General features: G+C 47.0%; 1 protein-coding gene across 1 annotated transcript in view; it reads right to left on the bottom strand.

Moving 5' to 3' along the window:
- EXOSC7 (exosome component 7) overlaps positions 1–18050 on the bottom strand; it is a 36446-nt gene extending 18396 nt beyond the window's left edge. The window contains exons 1-3 of the mRNA XM_006892972.1: positions 17969–18050; positions 9696–9797; positions 9346–9440 (exon numbers count right to left, since the gene is read on the bottom strand). Of these exons, the coding sequence (XP_006893034.1) occupies positions 9346–9440; positions 9696–9797; positions 17969–18025 (254 nt within the window). The 5' untranslated portion in view covers positions 18026–18050. The remainder of the gene's footprint in view (positions 1–9345; positions 9441–9695; positions 9798–17968) is intronic.
- Positions 18051–23494: the final 5444 nt, after the last annotated feature.

Consider the following 23494-nt stretch of genomic DNA (forward strand, 5'->3'; position numbering starts at 1 on the left):
ACTGGCCCAGGTTAACCTCTCTCCTGCCAAGCACTGGCCCCACCCTCCCAGCAGCACATGTAAAACTTTTCCCTGCCAGGGGTGCTCCAGTCTTCTCCCAGCTCAGCCTGCAGTGGCCCACGTGGCCAATGAGCCCTGCGCCTTGAGTAATGGGGGAGTAGACAGCACTGGGCTAATAAACAGCACTGGACGATGAAAAAAAAAAAAAAAGAATGAATTCTAAATAACCAGACTGCACTGCTGTGCAATAACTTTGCTTCTCTAATTATAGTCTTCTCTTACCACTATCAGCCAACACAACCACAGTTTAAAATCCCAAAGGAGACTCCCTTATTGTCATAGCAACCTTGCTGTTTCCTCACTGCCTCAGCCTGACGCAGTCATTAACCCGAGAAAATCGGCCACCTTATGGTGAAAGACGTCACCAGAGACCAAGCTCACTTCGCACACCCACCAAAGCACAGCCAGTTTCCAGTTTAGACAACAAGCAATCAACAGGAAATGCCATCCTTAAGGGCTTAAAAATCCATCTAAAGGATCCGCATGGAGACAAACCAGTCAGCGAAGCCCGTTTATATTTAGTGTTTACCAGTTTCAGAGCGTCCTCCTGGGGGTGACCAGTTACACAGGGACTAATGTTTTAACTCTTCCGTAGTTCTAGAGGGTGATCTACAGAACTTTCCATGTCCACTTGTCTAAATCACTCCACTGCCAAACCTCGGCCATGATTTTGGCATTCGTGTTCTTTTTGACACCTGACTAGTTTAGAGTGGCAGTATTAGCTTTTCAGAACAGTTTTTGTTTCTTCCGACACATTCTTCTGTCCGCGAAGCTGGCAGCCAGCAGCCCCAGGAGAGGTCTCTATATCTGGACGGCACCTTGGCCTCAAGTGACTTGGAGGAGGAGGTTGGGAAAAAGGGAAAAGGCTTTGGTAACATAATAAAACCGTCCAGAGTCCTGCCAAAGGATAAAGACAGACATGAGAATAGAGACATGAGGGTCCCTTATTTTATCAGGTGTGGTGTACTGACTCATAGCTGACCCTCTACTGGGTTTTCAGAGCCTGTAAATCCCAGAGAAGGAGAATGCCCATGTTTCTCCTGTTGAGCATCTGGTGGATTCGAACTGCCTGCCTTTGGATTGGCAGTGCCACTTCTTACCACTAAGTTAGCAGAGCCCCTTGCCTCTAGGGGTGCTCAAAAGGCTTTCTGGCAAAGTTGGACAGAAGCAAAGTCCTGGAGAAGCCTTACAAGTTTCTAAAAGGACAAAACCCCAAAAATCTTGCAGGCTCTGGCATGTAACTACATGCTTGCAAACATGTTAGCAGCAGACAGTGGTGGTGACTGTAGCAAACCTTCCAAGTTCTGATTAATGGCATCCATCTACCTTTTAAAAACCTCCGTATGTTACACAAAAACCCCACAGCTGGGGTTTGGTCTACAGGGTAACACTGGGAGAGCTTTCATTTTATGGGAAAGGAAATGGTGAATGGGAAGTTCTGAGTGTTTACTATGTGCTAGGAGTAATTCTCAGCGTTTTAGATTTATCAAATTCATTTCATTCTCACAACAACCCTGCTGAGGGCATTATTACTGACCTACCAAAACTGAGTCACAGAGTAATTGCTGTCATTCTTAGAATCCACCGAGATGAGTACGACTCATAGTGACCCTAGGAATGACAGATCTGAACCCTGTCCTGTCCTGTACCAACCTCACAATCTCTGACCCAGAGGAATAATTCATGCAAAGTCACAGACTAGAGAGGCTGACCCTTGAACCCAGGCTGTTTGGCCCTGACCTGCTCCACTGGCCAATGCTTCCTCTGACTGAACGATTCTACAGCTTGGTGTGCAGCCTAGCGTCTCAGCTTTTATTAGGCCTGTCTTTTGATTCAAAATAAAAAGTAGGAGCTAAGGTCTCAGGACTTATCAGTAAGTCCAGAAATTCTGGATTCAAGAAGGCAAAGTGGAGGGAGGAAAAAAACCAAAACAAAAAATCTGTTCCAGGTCATTTCCAACTCAGAGGCGACCCTGCACAACAGAGTAGACAGAAGGTCCTCCAGGAAAATGACTCACGTGACGGTAGGTATGCAGGCCAGGTTTTTTAAAGAAACTGGTGAGCAATGGGCCCGGCTGGATGCAGCAGGAAGCTTAAACACAGTCACACTGCCGCTCCCATGTTGGTGTTTTCACACACCCTCCAGTGTGGAGAGTGCTCTCTTTATATTTCCACCTCAGCTGTTGATGATTAGTAAGACCATACTGATTTATAAGACCATGTGTCTGCAATTAAGGTAGCTCGAGACCAGAAGGGCTAATGGCTAAAAAAGGCCAATTTTAGGCTAACATCACAGTAGAATGGGCTACTTCCAAGGCCACAATTCTTTCTTTTTTTTTAATTAATTTTAATGAAAGTTTACAGAGACTCTGGATTTCCATTAATTCACTGTTGTACTTTTCTCCCTGCCCATCCCCCTCCCCCCAATTTGCTCTTCTCTTTGAAAACTAAAGGAAAAAGTCTCATTGTATACAATCCCTCCCCCAAGTCCACTCCACTATGCAGCCTTCATTCTGGACTCCTGTCATGACAATAATACCTAATCATATATCCTTTTGAACAGTTCTCGCCCTCATCTGCTTCAATGCTGTATTCATTCTTTGTCCCCTCTTTCTCAGTCTCCCCCAACCTCTATGTCAGTCCTCTTTTATAACAGTGGCCAAGGCCACAATTAGCAGATGGCCACATCATTCTCCAGTAGCGTGGCAGGTAAATCAAATCTGCCAAAGTTTCGGACAGCAGCCAAATAAATGTTTAACTGCTGTGCCACCAGGGTTCCTCCCTAAGGGTTAAAAGTCTAATAGAAAGTTTTCCCTGGATTAAGCACAAAGTTTAAAAAGAGAGAACAGATAGGGGAGCTCTGGTGGCCTAGTGGCAAGAAGCTGCAACTACAATCCCAGAGGTGCACGGTTCGAATCCACCAGATGCTCTGCCGGGGAAGGAGGGGCAATCTCCTCCCTGTACCAGTCAGAGCTGATTTGACGGTACATGCGCACAAAAATTTAAAAAAAAATTAATTAAAAAAAAAAAAGAACAGAAGATGGTAATCCTAGCCCCCTGCTCTTCAGCTTCTTAATATATTCTTTCAATGAGGGTACTCAAGCTTGGCTTTCTGGCATAAAATCAAATGCTTTATGTAAAAAACCAATGCAGAGTCCTCATAAAGCATGACCCAACATGAACCCCCACCCCATACAGGGCTGTGGGAAATGGCTTACTGAGCTGGATAAACTAATAAAGCTCCTGCGAACACTACCCCGCCCTGGTCCTGCCCCTCCTGACTCACCACCACCCCCTTCCTCCCGCCTGGCGCATCTCGGGTTTAACAGGGGAGGGTGCGATCAAGGCTGTGTCACCTGCAACAGGGCTCCAGACAGGAGGGCTGTTGTTGCTTCTCTCTAAATCAATCCGACCAACAAATCAGTGGAGCCTTAAAGAGCCCAGAGCAGAACAAATGTTTGAGTGGGTAATGGAGGCACAGCTGCCTCAGGGCCTTTTCCTAAACGAGCCATCCAGCCCGCTTTCTCCATGTATTGTTGTTGTGTACCGTTGAGTCGGAATGGATCCGCAGCTGACCCTCCTGCGGGTTTTCAGAGGCAAGCGGAGGAGACTGCCCATCCTTCTCCTGTGGAGCTGCTGGTGGGCTGGAACTGCTTGCCTTTGGGATTGCAGCACAGCTTCTTGACACCAGGCCACCAGAGCTCCCTTTCCCTGTGTATAGCAGTGCTCTATCCTGAACCCACCAAAGCATCCCTATAAATTGGTCCAGAAACACCTTCTATGCTGCTTTTCAGAGCAAGCCTTCATCTGAAGCTTCTGGAGAGTTCTCTCCTCAGCTCTGAACACTGCCAGAGTGTAAGTGGCCTCTGACGGCTTCTGAAGGTTGTCTCTTCTTTGTCCCCGGGTTTATCAGGCAAAAAGAGTGCCCCTACTCATTAGTACAAAGCCGGCAAGGAGCAGAGATGGGGCAATTCCACCCACCAAGGCTGGGCCCGATGCTTCTGGTTCAATGTTGGTGAAAAACACAAGGGAATCACACAAAAAAGCAGCTGAGATCACAGAGGAAAGGGACACATATGCAGAGCAGAAGGAAATGCTTGTGAATGAAACATAGTCTCAACTCCCCTAGTTAAAAATCCAAGTCTCTCTGACACTATTGGGTGGTTTGAAACCCATCAACACAGGGCCCCAGAACTGAGGAACGATTTGCTGGCCTGCCACCTAGTGGTGAACTAGAGCCACACATCAGCTCACAAAGGTTTTCTCTGGCCTTCAGATGAAATCATCTTTTTCTGCAGTTTGAGAAAGTCTCTTTAAAACAACTTACACAATCCTGGAGGCAGGTGGTTTGAGGTCACCATCTGCTCTGCGGGAGAAGAATGAGGAAATCTCCTCCCATGCAATAAACTGCCTCTGGAAACCTGCCGAAGGGTCAGCTATGGGTCGGTTCCGACTCTATGGTACACAACAACTACTTTCAAAAGAACAAAAACCACAACTCAGAAAAAAAAAAACCCAAACCAATCTACTTCCATCCCTGGGGTGAAGGAGGTGCTGAACTGCGAACCAAAAGGCTGGCAGTTCAGGTCCACCAATTGCTTTGCTCTCATTACAACGTACAGCCTCAGAAAGCTGATGGAGGAACCAGGAGCCAGAACTGACTTGGGCAAAGGGTTCTGATAATTCCGTGCTCTCAGGTCAAAGTCCTGGAACTGTCTCTATAGCAAAGGGTTTGGCTTTTGCCTTTTTTTTTTTAAAACAAAACAAAACAACCAAAACAAAACCAATTACCAAAACTACAAGCAGCAGATCAAAGACCTGAGCCAGGAGTTCAATGAAAATGCAGTGTTTGTGTGGCAGTACTCAGGAGCCCAGAGGTTTTATTTGCCCCAGTGACATGGGGATCAGGGTCCACACAGCCAGGCAACCTTTCTAAACCTCACCCTTTTAGAGATTTCTAGGAAGATTTTTTTAATCAGGGAAAATTATGGGGGTGGGAAGGTGGTTTCCACCTCAGGCTCCGTGTATTATCATTCCTAGTAGACAAAACGGAAATGAATGAGTTAGCACAAAAGCAATTTATTTTCTGAGCCCTCTCTACCACTGGGAATATAAATAATTACAATCTGAAGCTGCTGATAAGCAGTTAAATCTAGCTGGGCTCAGGCAGGCAGGAGGAACTTCTCCCCCAGGGCCTTCCTCCGCAGACTGGCAAGTGCCCTGGGTGCCAGAGAGGCCTCACGGGGAAGGGAGCGAGTGGGAGCCCACTGCTGGCACAAGCAGAGGTGCCCACAAGCCATTTACAGTCCCTGCATCAGAACAAAGGGACTTATTTGCCTAGTGCAGCTAGGAGTTGCTCCTTAAAGACTCATGTGGGCCTGGGAGAGGATGCAGCTGGAGAAGCAACCTCTCTCATCTCTGCAGGAGATCGGGGTTTTGTGAAACTCTTACAGTAACCTGCCCCCCTGGGCTGATCCTCCTCAGTGGCTGATGACACCCATGGAGTCACTTAAAGAAGCTGAAGTGTGCCCCTGGGGACCATCCGTTTGGAAAAGCAGGTTCCAAAAGACCTGAGAACAGGAGCTCCTGGGACTTCCAAGTAGAAAAGAGACCAAAAAGCAGCTGCTCTCTGCCCGAAAGGAACCAGCCTACTACTCCTCAAAGCTGAGTCCTGGGAAGGGGCAGAAGAAAGGCTTTCCTCAGCCTGGAGTCACCCTCCTTTAATAGCAGGGATATGAACAAGAGCAGAGTCACGTGACAGGTCCCCCAGTCACAATGAAAACACATCTCCCAACAACTACCCCGTGCAGCACCCTTTCTAGTGTGGCTGGATTGACTGCCTTTGCTCTAAGATGACAGAGGAGAGGATAATGAAAGAGCTGGAGACAAGGAAAGCAAATCACAGCTCCTCACACACACAGTCTACACCTCAGCAACTTCGGGCTGCTTGAACTATGCAGGCCAAAGCCAGAAGAGGCATTCCGTTCTTCCAACATCAAAGGGCTAAGAGGGGACCTGAGCAAGGTCACTATCATCCAGTCACGTAAAGGCTGGCCCAATTCCACCAGAGAGCGGAGACTAGTGAGAAGAGTGGGCGAAGCAGGGAAGGAGGCTGGGGAGCCAGAGCAGAAGGCAAGAGCGGGCTGCAGACTAGCCAGAGGGCGGAAAGTGGACAGACAAGCCCTCTAAGCACAACACCCCTCTATTTCTGGCCGCTGCCGGGGGCATGAAGTTAAAAAAGCAAAAATTTAGAATTGGATTGCTCTACCACGGACGTTACTATGGGACCCTGGAAAAGCCACTTTGTCCAAACTCGAGCTGTCATTTCCAAGGTGGAGAAGATAGTAACACCATCTCAGGAGCACTGTGAGGATCGGCTTCTTTGGGACTGAAGACTGCCAAAGCGCTGTGGTTAAAGCACCCAGCTTCTAGTCCAAAGGTTGGTGGTTTGAAGCCACCAACTGTTCCACAGGAGAAAGGACGCAGTCCACTGCTTTAAGAAGTTAAAGCCTCAGAAACCCTAAGGGGCAGCTCTGCTCTGCTCCGCTCCGCTCTGCTCTGCCCTGTAAGGTTCTGTGAGTTGGAACTGACTCTGCAGCAGCGAGTCATTGAGAGTTAGCATCTGTGCACAAAAGGTCAGAACAGCAGGCAGGCCTGAGGCTGTGCCTATCTGCAGGACTGGCCCTGGGCTGGCACAGGGGAACTTGGCCCTCAGGGTGTTCCTAATCAACAGCTAACTGATAACGGTGATCTGCTGTACTCAGTGTCAGCTCGGTGGTGTATGTGGTCCACAGCGAGCTGCACTGCAACCCCAAAGACCTCATCTCAGTTGTGGTTCAAGTTCGCCCACTATTGCTCTGCTCAGGAGAAAGATGGTACATTCCTCCTGCGTGATACACAGCCTCTGAAAACCCAGTGGATGGTCAGCTTTGAGTTAGTCCCAACTCGATGGAACAAGTTCAAGTTTGTGCCTAGAATGTACAAACACTATGGTTTATGTTGAATATCTATCTCCCTTGTGGTACACGCTAGGCAGTACGTGCTTACATGACAAAGAAAACTAAAAGCCCAAGCCCACTGTGTGGTTATTATGTACCATCAAGTCGGAACCAACCCATAGAGGCAGTAAATCACACGGAGGAGACTGCCCACCTTTCTCCTGCAGAGCAGCTGGGGGATTCGAACCACGTGCCTTGACTACTAAGTCACCAGAGCTTAACCCTGTAGTCCATTCCAATTCATGGCAACTCTATATATTACAGAATAGAAATGCTCCCCAGGGTCTCCTTGGCTACAATTGTTACAGAGGCAGGTCTCCAGGCCTTTCTTCCATGGCACCACATGGTCAAATTAGTAATCAAGTACACACTATTTGCACCACCCAGGCCCCTGATTCAGCTCCCGTATAAACCTCGGGCACTGAGTCTCCAATAGGATTTCTCCCACGGCAGAAAAATGACATGTCGGTTCCTGCAGTTTTTGTTGCTATAATTCTCATGTATCTCTGATCTCTGTAACATATGTACCTTCATCTCCATTGTTTAGATTAAGAAAATTAGCACAGAGAGATAGAAATGATGATGCCGACACAGGATAGGACAGGGTTCAGATCTGCCATTCACAGGATTACTATGAGTCGTACTTGACTCGATGACATACCAACAACAACATGTAATATGTGTTGTTCTGGCAAATCTATAAATGTGGGAGGCAGTCTTGGGGACTTGCAATTATAGACCTGTACCTAAACTGAGCCCACAGAGATCCCACCTCTCTCAGGAAGGTCTGCTGTCACAAGCTGGGTAGAAGGGTGCAGATCGGTAGAAGTTGGGACCCCAATAACCCACTAAGTCTCTGTCCTTAGACAGGGGAAGGAAGGAGAGGGAGAGAGCTGATACTTCTTGAAAGCTGGGAGCCAGTTACTATGCTAGGTGCTCGACCATCATCGTTTCATTTCCTCATCATCACATCGTTATTTCTATCATTTGTTGTTGTTGTTATGTGCTGCCGAGTCGCTTGCAACTCATAGTGACCCTTTGTACAACAGCCCTAAACTCTGCTCTATCCTGTGACAAACAATCACACTGCCTCTGACACACCCATCCCGATTACCCCAGTCACTGAATCAATCCATCTCATAGAGGATCTTCCCCTTTTGCGCTGTCCCTCCACCCTCCCAAGCATGATGTCCCTCTCCAAGGACCTGTCCCTCCTTATAACATGTGCAAGTATGTCAGATGAAGCCTTAGAATCCTTGCCTACAAGGAGTACCCTGGTTTAACCCCCTCCAGGATGAATGTTTGTTTTCTTGGCAGTTCATGGTACTCTCAATACTCTTCTCCAACACCACAGCTCAAAGGCATCAATTCTCCTTCTATCCTCCCTAGTCATTGTCCAACTCTCTGATGCAGTGATTGCAAAGACCACAGCCTGTATCAGATGCACCTTAGTCTCCAGAGTGACACCACTGCTCTTCAGTACTTTGGAGAGGTCCCTAACAGCAGACTTTGCCATAACAATATGTTTTTTTTTTAATTTTCTGGCTAGAAAATCAGGCAGTAAGAGACTCAGTAACGTGCCTGATCACACGGCAAGCCACTGAAGGAGCTGAGATTCCAGCCCAATGCTGTCTGGTTTCAGAGATGCCAGGGCCCTGGCTCTTTCCAGCACCCACACTCCCTGCCCAGGTGCCCCGGCCTGTCAGGCTGCTTAGCTGGCCCTGGGCCTCACTCTGCCAAGTCAGTCACAAACATTTTCCTGTAAAGCTGGACCAGGAAAAGAAAGAAAGCACTTCAAACCAAATAACCTCTTCCATCTACATTTGATTTTTTTTTAAATTTTTATTTTATTTCATTATTTTTTGTGTGTACCATCAAATCAGATCTGACTGATACAGGAGGAGATTGTTCCTCCTTCTCCAGCAGAACATCTGGTGGATTTGAACCGTGTACCTCCGAGATTGCAGTGCAGCTTCTTGCCACTAGGCCACCAGAGTTGGCCAACATTTAGTATTTTTCAAAGCACAGTAATACTCATGATTTCATTTGATCCTCAGAGTAACCACGGGCCAGGTTACCTGGCAGATGTCCTTTTCAGGAAACCAAGACCCAGGGAGGGTCAGGTGATCAGGACAAGGGTAGAACCAGCAGCAAGACCTCCTTACACACACTCAGTTCCAGGCATGTAGCAGAAAATACCCGCCAACTCAGTGAACGAGGACCGAAAAATACAAAATAAGGTTCATTTTTAAACTGTTTTTCTTTAAAGACATCTGCCCAGTACTCACCAGTCAACAAAGAATTCTAAGTAGCCTTCATTTGGTCTCTCCAGCTTCGGTGTCCCCATTTCTGCTTTCACTCCCACCAAGATGTCCGTGTGGCCCTGTGGACAGAGACACCGGAGAAGGGTTTTCACTCAGGGCAGGTTGCCAGACATCCAGCCACTGCCCCCGCTCCTGAATGCCCACCACCAGGAGCAGTGCTGGACCTGCCAAAGTGATGCAGTACAGACCCCCCTCCCTGGGTCTGGCTTGAGGCCAGGTCTCCCCAAGAGCTGTGAATACCCCATAGGCCTGCAGTGGTCACCTCGAGCCTCCCGCTCCTCCACATAAGCCTGGACTGTGGCCACTCCACTCACCAGCTTGACTCTGGCAGATCCACTGGTGTTAGACACCGTGTCAGTTTCCACTTGGACAGACCGGTAGTCCTCGCAGCCACGGCCATCCACGCGCAGGTCTTCCTGAGTGTGACAACCACAATCCTTAGGCTACAAATCCTTAGGTTCAAACCGAACCACTCCCTATCCCCAGGAGAAATAGGCACTATCTTCTTTATCTTCTTTCTTAGTGAACTATCTGAAACTCAGTCCCCATGTTGTTGTTACGGGTAGATGTCAGAGTCGCTTCCAGCTAAGAGCAATGCTAAAAACAAAGGAACAAAAGACAGTCTTCATAACCAATAACAGCACTATTCTTTTACATGAGGAAATAGACACTCGGGGATGTAAAGCAACTTGGCCAAGGTCTTACAGTAAGCAAGAGCAAAGCCAGGTTTCTTTCTGCCCTAGGCTCACCGAGCTGCAAAGTCCACACCACACACCATTACAATAAACGCTGTTGCTATGTACCATTGAGTTGGACACGGCTCATAGCTGAGCCTCCAGCAGTTTTCAGAGGCAGTAAATCGTATGAGACGAGACGACTCATCTTTCTTTTTCCTGTGAAGCAGCTGGTGGATTCAAACCTTCTACCTTTGGGTTGGCAGCGAAACTCCCAACAATTAAGCCACCAGTCTTCCTATTATACTGAACAGGCACATGCAAAGAAGTAAAACTATAACAAGAGGCAAAATAAGCCATCTGTCTTCAAGTGCACAATTCTAAAACTGCATCAAGAGTGTGTTTCCAGAATCACCAGGTACAACTGTCTCAGCTGCAGCTCCTGTGCCCAAAGAATTCAACAAACGCTGCTCTGTAATCAGCTTAAAAAAACCCAAAAAACCAAACAAAAAGCACATAGCTGATATATCATCTGAAATGTAAGTTTTCTCTAGAACAGACTCAGTCATGCCCACTGCTTTGCCGAAGGCTGCTGTCATGCTACAAGAGCAGGACTGAGGTTGCTAGAGAAACCATACATTTTGTGAAGCCTAAAACATGTTACGGTCTAGCTCCTTATAAGGAGAACTTTAATGGCCTAGTGGGTAAGGAGTTGTCTTTACAACCCAAAGGCAGGTGGTTCCAAACTCCCAGTTGTTTCATGGGAGAAGGATGAGCAATTGCCTCTCAGGCGACATACAGCCTCTGAAAACCCACCGGAGGACCAACTATGAGTCAGTCTGGCTTGACAGTAATCAACTGAGTTGAAATGAGCTCCTTCTGGGGAAAGTCCATCTGCTTTTGATATTTTGTTGTTGTTGTTATGTGCCATCGAGTCGCTTGCGATTCACAGCGACCCTATGTGCAAGAGCTCTAAATGCCATTCTATCCTGTGCCAACCTAGCCATCTCAAATACACTCATTCCCACCACTCTAGGCACAGAATTGATCCATCTCATTAAAGGTCTTCCTCTCCTTCACTGCCCCCTCTACTCTACCAAATATGATGTCCCTCTCCAAGGACCAGTCCCTCCTTGCAACATGCCCAAAATATGTCAGACGAAGCTTCAGAATCTTTGACTCCAAAGAGCATTCCAGCTTCACCCTTTCCAGGATGAACCTGTTTGTTCTCCTAGCAGTCCATGGTATATTCAACTTTCTTCTCCAGCACCACAGCTCAAAGGCATCAATTCTCTTTCAATCATCCGTCACTGTCCAACTCTCCGATGCTACAGAAGATGGATTTCAGGCTGCTCTATGCATTGCCCTCCCTAATTGTGTGTGTGTGTGTGTGTGTGTGTGTGTATAAAATTAATTTGAAATTGTGTTATAACTACAGAAAAGTTGCAAAGTTAGCCAAAAGTTGCCATGTCTTTAATAAGCTTCTCTTGTCAACAACTTACATAATCATTTTACCCTATGGAAACGAATGAACTCTGGTACAGAACTATCAACTAAACGGCTGACTTTACTCCCATGATACCAGTTTTCCCACTACTGTCTTCTAGCTCAGGATATAATCCAGGGCCCCACAGTGCATTTAGCTGACATGTCTCCTTTACTCTGGGATTGCTCCTCCAAATTTTATCTTCTTGATACTTGTGAAGAATAATGCAGAGCACTGGGCTCTTAATGCCCACCTCACAGCAACCCTACAGGAGAACTGCCCTACAGGGTGGAAGGGTGACTAGGGTCCTCACAGCAACCCCACAGGAGAGGAAAACTGCCCCACAGGGCTGAACGGTGACCAGGGTCCTCAGTGTCAGGTGCTCTATCAGTCTTGAAGGGATCAGGAAAGCCAGCTGTATGCCTCTGAGTTTTAGCTCATGGTCTCCCTCACTCTATCCAAGACCTTCTGTCGTGATCCTTTTCAGAACAGTCCATGGTGGCAGGTGGAAACAATCTAGTTCTTCTGGCCTTAGGATCATGGAAGCTGAGATTCTGATCTCCCATTAATCCTTCAGATGAATTCGTACATGGAGATGAATTCTCATACAGAGTAAGTTTATAACCCTGACTCACACCTTTCCTAATTATAAACCCTTATTCTGTCAGAAAGCTGTTTCTTGGTCTATGTAGAACTTTCACATGAACATATTCTGGGATTTCTTTCACAATGTCAGCCATAATGTGTTGGTGGTTGACAGGTGCCGTCAACTATATCCCTGCATGGGAACAGACTGAACAGCAACAACAGTGAGTGAGAGTGAAAGCAAAAGTCGACAGAAATACTGTACTACACAGATACTGTGTTAGGACATTTACAGCATGAAGCTGTGAGTAAGGAGTTCTGAAAATATACGACCAGTAGAATTAATCAAACAAGTAAATATTACCGCAGATAACACGGGCATCTGAGAGCTGGTCAATGACTAAGGATGATCGAAGAAGAGTTGATGCCTTTGAATTGTGATGTTAAGAGTGCTGAATACCCCATGGACTGCCAAAAGAGCAAACACATTTGTCTTGGAGAAGGTGCAACCAGAGTGCTCGCTGGAGGCCAGGGCATGTTGTTAAGAGAGGCTATTCCTTGGAGAAGGGCATCATGCTTGCAAAAGGGAAGGGTAAGCTGAAGAGAAGACAAGTCGATCAATACAGAAACTGCTGCAAAGGGTGCCAGCATGTCAGAGATTGTGAGGGTGGCACAGGACAGGACAGGTTCAAATTTGTTGTTTATAGGGTCACTCTAAGTCATACTTGACTCAACAGCACATAACAAAAACTTAACACAGATGACCTGGGGCTCAGCTCCCATTCAGATAATAGCCATGAAAACCCTACTGAGCAGTTAGATACTCTTTAGCACCTTTTTTTGTTCTTAACAATGTATCAAAAAATTTTCCCTATGTCTGTGCTTAGAATCTTGCTTAGTATTTGTTAATGTTTTTGAAAGAATTTTTTTATCTAAAAGAATTAGTTTCATCAGATTCTCAAGGTTGAAGTCCCCAAAAGTTACAAAATAGTAATAAGAAATCACTATTGTAATATATGTAACTATACTGAAGTTATCTACCTGTGAGTAAATGACTTATGTTGCAAAATAAAAACAGAAAAGCAACCTACTGCATGTTCCCACTAAACTACCCTGAGCTTTGCTCCAGTTCTTTCCTCTCATCCTTCCCCCTCCCTTTTAAATGATAGAAAAGAAACATCATCAGATTGAAGCTTCCTGTGCAGGCTGTTCCATCCCTTTACAAGGTCTCTAACTTGAGCCTGAGGAGATATGTATTTGTATAAAATAACAAAATTTTCAGTCTAAGAGAGGGAGCCTTTGTAGTAGGAACCTACCCCAACATCCTTCTTCCCTGCAAATTGTGTCCAGCAGTTGAGATTACTTATAGTTCTGAACGTTTGCCTTAAGGGTACCTCCTTTTGTTGTGTGTGGCAGAGTAGGAACCAACCCACAGCTGACCCTCCAGTGGGCTTTCAGAGGCAGTAAACTGTATAGGAGAAAGCCCCTCCTTCTCCCACAGAGCAACTGGTGGATTCGAACCGCATGCCTTCGAGATTGCAGCACAGATTCTTACCACTAGGCCACCGGAGTTCCAATTTGCTCTTTAGTATATAAATTTGCCCTCACAGTGAAAGGACTGAATCAATCTCAACTCACAACAAATTCTCCAACATAACCACCTTCTCTTGTTGCACACATATCTTTGAAATTATCAAGAAAATCTGAGTCTTTTCTTGGACGAAACAAAAATAAAACAAAACAAAATCAACCCCACCGCCATCAAATCGATGCCAACTCCCAGTTACCCTCTATCAGTTTTGTGCAGTTGTAAACCTTTACAGGAGGGAGAATGTCTCGTCTTCCACTCTGAGCAGCTGGTGAATGCAAACTCCAGCATTAGCAGCTCAACACATGGCCCCTATGCCCCGATGAAAACCACTCGCACTCACCTCTTCAGACTTAGCCCAAAAATCAACTTGAAGACACAGAATGGATCTCATTCATAACCCAAGGACTGCCTGCAGATGTATAACCGTATCGTCTCACAACACTACACACAGAACCAGGAGTCTTTCTAGATCAGTCTCAACCCTCACAGTTGGTCCAATTCTACAAATGTGCCCAGACAGGTAAACCTGGTCCAGAGAGTGCAGGCATAACACAAGTGTGAGGGATCACTAGGCATTTGGTTCAGGTCTGGCCCTGCCATTCTCTACCTGCCATTTCACTTCACTAGTGTCCCTTTCCTCTTTGGAGTAGTATTTTATTTATAAAAGACAGAGATAGAATGAGAAGGCTCAAAGGTGCCTCTCTTTCTACGGCTGCATCATACAATAATAAAGACAAGTACAGGGATTCTCTCCTTCCATGGCCCATGGACCTCTTCTTGAGGACTTTGAACTCTACTACTGCCAAAGCAAGCCAAAACATTCCCCAAAAGAGTAAAGGAACCAAATACTGAAGGGAAGAAACTGACCATATCAGATCAGAGGTGAGAGGGAAAACACAAAATGGACTACACAAGCGGGAACAGTATTCCCTACTGTTGTTAGGTGCTTTGAGTTGCTTCCCCACATAGGACAGAACAAAGAGGGGAAGCACTGCCGGGTCTTGCACCAACCCACAATCGTCACTATGCTGGAGCCCTTTTTGTAGCCACTACGCCAAACCAAATCACTGAGAGTCTTCCTTTCACTCACTGACTCTGAACTTTTTCCAGGCATGATGTCCTTCTCTGGGGACCAGTCCCTCTTGCTAACAGTATGTGGAGACAAAGTCCCACTATCCTCACTTCTAAGGAGCATCCTGGCTATACTTTTCCCAACATAGATTTGTTCACTTTTCTGGCAGTCTGTGCTATTCACCAACACCACAGTTCAAAGGTATCTTCTTATTCATTGTCTAGCTCTCATTTACAGAGGAGTGCAATAAGAATACCATGGCTTGGGTCAAGCACACCTTAATCCTTAAAGTGATCTCTTCCATATTCCACAAAGACACTTCCTAAGTTCATTACTGACATTCATTGTCCAACTAAACAAAAGTTTAAGCAAATTTAAAAAAATGGGTCAGAAGATTCTACAGAATAAAAAGTTCATTCATCTACATTCCACCAGTGTTTTGCCTTTGCATAAATAATGAAACTTTGTAACTAATATTAAGGCTTGTTACTCTGCCAAGTTCTGTGATACAAAGAGCTGAGTACCAACAATTGTGGCCTCAATGTCTCCTCAAGACTAATGAGAAATGGAGATGATTTAAAAAACAATCATTTAATCCATCTTCTCCTTAGCCCTACTACCTTACTTACTGAATGACACTGAGTAACTACCAAGTGCTGGACACTGGTAGGAATACTGCTGGCCTAGGAATACCACATAGACAAGCTGTCAGGATCCGTAATGAGTGACTGGGGTTTGGATCAGCTCTGCAACCCGCTATTATCCTCAGTTCTCCTCTGTGGCTGGTCCCATGCTTCCTCTTCCCAAGGACTCACCATCCTAGATAGAGAACTCCTGACTACTTAACGCCCACTCGCTCTGAAACATCAATGCCATTTCCTTAGAGACTCTCTCAGACGAGATCAGATTTCGTTTCCCTTGACAGCAGTCAGCACAATTTCTAATTAATCATATAAACAAACCCGTCTGTAAATTCTGCATCATCTTTTTAGCACACAGGTTCTCTCCTATCTCCCAAGTCTAGTTCAGTTCTGTGTTGAATACTGCATTCAAGAGATACACAGAAGGGACTCTTGGTGTGGATTTAGGGAAACAAGTCTACATTCTCAGGGAGGATTCCCTGAGCAGTACAGTCCCCTGAAATTTTCCTTTGACCATCACTATACCACTCCACTCCCTTAGCAGAGATCTTATATCTCATTCCTTTTTATTCATTGTTCCTATCTGTTCCCCGTATTCTTCATTCATTTATTTCACAAATATGTTTTGGCACACTGTTTCCCACATAATATGGTTGGTTATAAAATAGTGACTAAAATTCAACTCTGCCCAGACTGCATCCTGTGCATCTGAAGGGCTTTGCCCACCTTGTCTCAACAGCATTCAACATATAAAACCCAACTCAACTCACTGCTATTGAGTCGGAACTGGGTTCTCAGAGACTGTAAATCACAAGGGAGGAAACTGTCCATCTTTCTCCCGTAAAGCTGCTGGGGGATTCGAACTGCCAGAATGGTAGCTTGTGAGTTAGCTGCACAACTCTCCATGGACTACGCCACCAGAGTTCCCAACAAACATACACGTGCTGATTGATTATAAAGTAATAAGTAAAAAAAAAAAGATAAATAAAGTAATAAGTGAGAAAGACGTACGCCATGGTGCATCGCTGCCATGGGAACTAAGGATGTTCTAGACATCTCTAACCTTAGGGGGTTCCAGACCAGAAGAGTCCATGTGCTTTCCTACCAGTCTTTACTCTTTACTTTCCTATCATGGCCCTTGGTGTCATTATCAGAGATGGAATTTGAGAGAACTGGTTGTAAAGCATAACCAGTATTTTGTGTCTGTGGTAGCAAAGAACTCAACGATTTTTTTAGGCTTAGAAATAAAACTTAAACTTTTTAAAAAACAAACCAAAAAACTCCATAATCTTAATGTGCCCCCAAGAATACTTTGAAGAGAAATTCATTTGATTTTTGTAGGCACAAAAATGAGACAAGGACAAATCCAATTCCTTTGTCAGCATTTTCACACTTCTCCAAACAGCAACATATACTGCTAATACAGAAACAAATGTATCTTCTTGTTCCTGACACTAAGTATAACTTATTCACTGAACTGTGGGAGTTCTAGTGTCTCTAGGTTTAATAGATAACTGTCAACTAAGTGTTGACATTTACTTCCTTTACAGCAAGCACGTTTATAGAAAAACAGAAAGCAGTTTTTAAAAGGACAAGTCTTAACTCACAGTTGTGGAACTTTAATAACAGATAGTTGCCTCAGTTCTTACAGCTCCATTACAGGACCACTGCCTTCAGTTACCCGTGGCATTTTAAGGGCCTGAAAGGAGGCGTTGTTGTTGTTATGTGCCGTCGAGTTGCTTGCAACTCATAGCGACCCTATGTACAACAGCCCTAAAACCTGCTCTGTCCTGTGCCCATCTCACTGCCTCTGACACACCCATCCCGATTAGAGACCGCTGAAATACTCTGCCACAGGTGGGCTGAAGAACTCGGATGAGTGGACGCCACCGTGACATTAAAAATGGGGTCAAAGCCAGAGATGGGAACGGGGCAGCGACTTAAGAGGCCCAACATCTTCCTGGAGTGGTGAAAAATAGGGGTTGTAGTCTGAGCAAGGAGAAACTGGATTCTAGCTGGATGTAAGGATCTCAGTTCTCCACTGGCAAAATGAAACTTTAGCAACGGCTATGCTAACGGGCTGAGCAACGGCGTTTTAAGCCACAGCATCCTTCCCCTTCTATTTGAAAAGCAATGTGCATCTTCAAAGCGAGTGTGCGCTGTCGGTGCCTCTGAACAAGAGGAGGCGAGCCCCAGACATCCCTCCATCATCCATTTCCTAGAAAAAAAGGCTGAGGTCAAGAGAGAGCGCCCCGCAGAGGGTGGACACCTCCCCCAGGAGAAATCCTCTCCATGCCTAGGACCGGAACTTTATAGACCTGAAACACTGCAAAGGCGTAAACTAGGGAGAGAGGTTCGTCGCCCAGACCCACAACAATAGCGCTGCCGGCTTCAGCATGCAGGCGCCCGCCAGTCATTCCATCCACGGGGTAAATGGAGAAGCGCGCCAGGCCGGCCGCCATCCCGCTCTGCGAACGCAGGCTGGACACGGCTCGCGGGGCCGGGGTAACCTCGCGGTGGACCTCCTGCCGCAACTACCTGGACGCCATGCACGATGTACACCTTCTCCGCCTCGCTCAGCGACACCGACGCCATGCTGCCGAGTCGCCCGGCGTGCGCGCTACGTCATCCGCCCGCACCGCCCCCGAGACCACGCCCCCCTGCTCCCGCGCGTCATCAGCCTGCGCGGCGGGCGCTCCTGCAGCCGCCGCTGCCGCTGCCACTGCCGCCGTCGCAGCCGCCGCCGCGGGGCTGCTCGATGGGCTTCTCCTACGCGCCGCCCCGCGTCTGGCCGAATCCAGGGAGCAGCGGCGCCTCGAGCCGGAGAGCGATCGCCGCTGCCCGAGGCCGGCTCTCAGGACGAAGACTGCAGGAGGGGGCGACGGAGGCGGCAGCGAGAGTCCCCCCGGAGGCCTGGGACTGGGGAACTGCCTCCGGCTTCATGGTCAGTTGGAAGGGGGAAATTGGGGTGTAGAAGCTGGCGGGGGGGCTGGGCGTGTGGGCCCGGACTGGGAGGCGGGCGGTGGAAGAGGCGCTCGGTGCATTCGCTCGTAGCTGGAGTTTCAGAGTGTGTGCGAGTGAGAGACCCCGGGTGAGAGGCAGCCGGACGTCGTGATTGGCCCGGGGCGCTATCTCCCCACTCTCCCCGCCCCTCCATTTCTCTGCTGCTGAGAATGGTGCACAGAAAAGGCGCTGAAAGCCCTCTTCGGCTCTCTCTCGATGAGAAGCATGCGGGCGAGGAGTGAGGATACTAGTCCCGAGGCGTCCTGTCGTTCCCTCCCCAGCCCCCAGCTCCACCTCCAGACCTCCCCTCGGAGGTCGAATGGAACCTGACCCAGGACCTTGCAAAGGTCCACTTCCCCCGAGAGCCGCCGGAACATTGTCCCGGATAAAGTCGGGAGGAGGCTCTTGGCAATCGGCGCTGGCGGGAGCACTGTGGCCCTGCGCCCCCAAAGCTTTCCAGAGGGGCCCCGGCATGGAAGCCCCGGCATGATGGGGGTGCTCTTGGGAGCTGTGGAAAGTGCCCGGAAGAGGGGCGAGGAGGGAGCGGGAAAGGCTGGCTCCGCGCACTGGCCGAGATCCGGGCCTTGGCTATGCAAACTGGATACCTGCAAGGTGAAGCTGGGGTCACCGAAGAAGCCCATGAAGGAGGAGCGTGCAGGGTTGCATACAAGTGTTAAAGAAGCAGTGCGAGTAAATACGGGAAGGGAAGGTTGATCCACATTGGTCGAAAATAAGGAATGAGCCTAATGACCTCCTGATGTTTCATTTTTGAGGAAACGCCTTCCCTGTTGTCAAAAGTGAAAGTAACCCGTAACCCGTAGCTCTTTGATGGTCCAAAGACTGGTTTTCTCAGCTCGTGGCTTCAGTAGGATTTTATCCTGTAACGATTGGGAGCCTCCCACAAAATGGCTTTGTGTTAACTTTGGGACAGTAAACCAAGAGTCTAAGAAATGCAGCTCTGCCCAGAGAGGCTCCTTCCGCAGAGGGCGAGGCTGGAGAGTTGACAAAACCACAGAACAGTTGTGATGAGTGCTATGGTGGTGACCCCAATGGGTGAGGCAGGAGGTGAATCAGAAAAAGGTACTAAGAGGAAGTGTCTGCCTATTAAGTCCTTAAGGAGTGAGCCTTCAAAAGAGATGAATTTTTCTTTTTTTATTATTTTATTAGTAGATCGGGCATTCTCTCACTCAAGCTCATGGGTGTCAAGTCAGAACCAACTCATAAGATGTGAATTGCACTGGAGGAGATTGTCTTCCCCACTTCCCTGCTCTGGAGCCACTGGTGGATTCGAACTGCCAGAGAGCAACTCTCTGTGGAACTTCATCAGAACTCCTTAGAGATTGGCCGGCGGTTTGAATCCACCAGCCACTTTTGGAGAAAGATGGGCAATCTCCTGTGCTAGTTGTTGTTGTTTTATACCATTGAGTCAAAACCAACCAATAGCTGACATTACACACACACACACACACACACACACACTCCCCCCCCCCCCGGGGGTTTTTGAGGCAGTAAATTGCACAGTAAGAGATTGCCCATCTTTCTGTCATGATAACAGCACATGAATGTGAACTGTGTACTTTTGTGGTGGTAATGTGATTCCTTATCACTAAGCCACCAGCGCTCCCTCTGCAATTTACAGACTCTCATAACCAGCTGGAAGGTCAGCTATGAGTTGTTTCGAACTCAGGGCACCTAGTAACACAGTCTCTACGGTTTGCTTTAATGGTACATCTACAGGGAAGACTGTGTTTCAGGGCTGGACTTTTCCCTCCGGGGAAACTTGTTACATGCTCTGGAGTTAGAATCAACCTGTCACTGACCCTCCAACTGGATTGTCAGAGACAAAGTCACCTGGGAGGAGATTGCCCACCCTTCTCCCTTAGAGCAGCTGGTGGATTAGAACAGGGTGGCTTTGGCGGTTAGGCCATCAGGGAAACTAGGAGAGGTAGAGCTGGAATGGTTTCCTCTCTCATTAAGGCAAAGGTGCTCCAGTTGTGTGTGGCGGCTGGACACCTTTGTGTGTGCTGGGCAGCCGAGTCCTATGTGAGGAATTCTGTGGGTGGAGATTGCAGGGAATTGCTGATGGCCTGGTCCGTAGATCGTTGACACTGCTGACCCAAAGGTGGTGCTTTTGCTCAAAACCACCAGCTGCTGTGTGGAAGGCAGATGGACGTTCTCCTCCTGTACAGTTTACAATCCCAGGTCCAGTGGAGGGTCGGCTGTGAGTCAGTCCTGACACAATAGCAATGAGTCTGAGAGGCTTTTTTACGCTGGTATTAAAGACTACTTTGTACTAGTAATTGCCCAGTGAGGGAAGCTTTTGGTAGTGGGATTTTAGTAGCTAGGATAGCTCCGGGAACAGAGAATTTAAACCAAACTCTTGGATGCCAACCCAGTGACCCTCCAGTTGGGTTTCCGAAGCTGTTAGTTTTTATGGGAGGAGAGAGCCCATCTTCCTCCCTAGAAGCAGCTCGTGGACTGAAACCACAACTGTTTTGGGGGCAGCACAATGTGCTGTGCCGTCAGGGTCGCTGACCGCCGGAGAACTAAAAAGATGCTATCAAATCAACAGATCAGAAGAGACACAGAGTAGAGAAATCTGAATTTAGAAACCATGGAGTCATCTTTATAGGAAAACCTTTCAGTATGTATTTTAAAATACACAACATACACTTGAGCTGTCCCGTCAGCCAGCCAAGGGTTCATTGCTGGAAAAAGGTCAACAATAATAATAACACTGTTACAATTACATAAAATAAGTACTGTTACCAGTGATGGCCAATGTTAGGCCAAGTAGATATCAGAGGTATAAACAGTACAGTATTTATTTTCATTTCTCAGCGGAAACAATGAGCCTTGAATAAATGTTCTGCTAAAATATTGCCAGAACGTTTTTGTGCTATTTGATGTGATAGTGAATAGACAGTTTTAAAACCTGCATGTTTAGAGTTCAGCCACAAATTGAAGACATGGGTAGCAAATATTTCCACTAATCCAGCTTGTTCTCCTGTCACTGTAAGTTTCTTTTGGAGGCATGTCATTTAAGATTCTGTGTATTCTAAAACACAGAATTTAATAATTGTATTTAACACCAACTAATTAGTGTTTAACTGATTAGTTACCAAGAACTCTTCTAAACACCTGACAAAAGTTAATGCGTTCAGTCCCCACCACAGCCCTCTGAGCGAGGTACTATTACTCTCCCATTTTACCAGTTGGGGAAACCAGAGTCCAGCTAAGTGAGGTGTTATGAGCCCAGCGCCTTGAGTTCAGGCGATGTAGCACCTGTGCCTGCACCATCTTCACCTGTGCTGCCTCCCTCACAAGGTGCCCTTTCATGCACCAGCGTTGTGGGTGAAGGAAGCCTCTGTTGTTATGGATGTGGCCATTGCTGTACAATCCGTGTGGTTACTTATCACAACCAACCACTCTCCCTGCAGCTCACAGTTAGACAGTCAGCTGTTAGGGTGAGAAGGGTAAACCCGCTGTCTTCAAGTTTATTTCAACTCACGGTGACCCTCCCCTGGGTTTCTGAGGCTGTAAATGTTAGGGTGGAAACCGCCTCATCTTTCTCCTTGGTTACCTGGTGAATTTGAACCACCAAACTCCCTGTTAACAGCCCAGTGTATGACCCAGGGCTGCACCACTAGGGAGTCGTTACCCAGGGCCTATAATTAATTTTCATTCCAACAGTGAGAAATCTGTTTGAATTGCAAACTCATATCCTTAGACTTTTCTTTTCTGGTGAAACATGGGATCTAATGCTAATTGGAAATTTCTATGACTTTTTCCACTCAATCTTTTAGCTGAAGAAAGGTGGTTAGATGCAGACCTAGTAGAGCATAATTCCAAGCGGCCCATGGGAGTCCTTACCACCAAAGGAAGCCACTGAATAGAGAGTGTTAAAATGGGCATGGCATCCCAGTTTCCATCTATGTGCCATATACGTAGACAAACATCTAAAAGGTTCATTCAATCTAGAAGTAGTGTTTGCATGCCTGAGAAGTCCCTGATGTTTTCATGGGTCTGGGGAAAACAAAGCTCAAAAGGGTTTTGCTGTTATACGCCATCGATTTAGAAACAACTCATACATAGCTGACCGTCCAGTGTGTTTCCAGAGGCAGTAAATCAGGGAGGAGGAGATTGCCCATCTTTCTCCCTTAGAGCAATGCATGGATTTGAACTGTGTGCTTTTGAGTTGGCAGTGCACCTCCTTACCCACTAGGCCACCAGAGCTCCCTACAAGGGGTTTGTAGCCAACCCTCCCGTGGGTGTTCAGTGGCAGTAAATAGCACAAGAGGAAATGGGCCATCTTTCTCCTGCAGAGCAGCTAGTGAATTCAAACTGGGGTATCTTTGGGTTGACAACATAGCTCCTTACCACAATGCCGTTGGAGCTCCCTGAAAGGGGTTTAGGATCTATTGTAGTTGAGACCTAGCACTTGAAGTAATAGATGAACAAGGCAGTAAAAGTACTCAATTGAGAGGCATGGTAATTACAGGAGAGACCAGCCTATAATAAGATGCTAATTGTGCAGGCCAGGAATCAAGTGCAAAAGGTGAGGAGCTGCTATTAGCCATTCACTGACAACAATAACATTACAGAGAGGAAGTAAATCTGTCCCACCTGGTCCTGGTTAATTAAAGCAATAAAAGCCAGTTCTAGAAGAGCTTGGGGGCAGTGCATGGTGCTGAAGTGGCAGAGCGCTAGTGAACTCTTAAGACCAAGATGGGAGTGTTTGCTTCCCAGTTTTAAACAGACATGGCCACGTTTTGGTCCAACTCCTTCGCTTTCTTTCACCATTTTCCAGTCCCAGAGAAGAGGACAAAGTGACCCACTACTTTCGCTAAAGAGCGGTTTCATAAAACACTTGTCTTTGGCACTGAGCTTTACCTTAAAGCATTCATCTGTTAACCGAAAGGCCAGTGGTCTTAACACACCAGCCACTCTGTGGGAGGAAGATGGAACTTTCCATGTCCTTAGTTACTGTCTTGGAAACACTATGAGCAATTCTCCTCTGTCCTTCAGGGTCAGCGTCACACAGAGCCAATGCGATGACAG

The sequence above is a fragment of the Elephantulus edwardii genome, unplaced genomic scaffold (assembly GCF_000299155.1).
Source record: "Elephantulus edwardii isolate Elephantulus edwardi_28Jun2011 unplaced genomic scaffold, EleEdw1.0 scaffold00121, whole genome shotgun sequence".
Taxonomy (NCBI): Eukaryota; Metazoa; Chordata; class Mammalia; order Macroscelidea; family Macroscelididae; genus Elephantulus; species Elephantulus edwardii.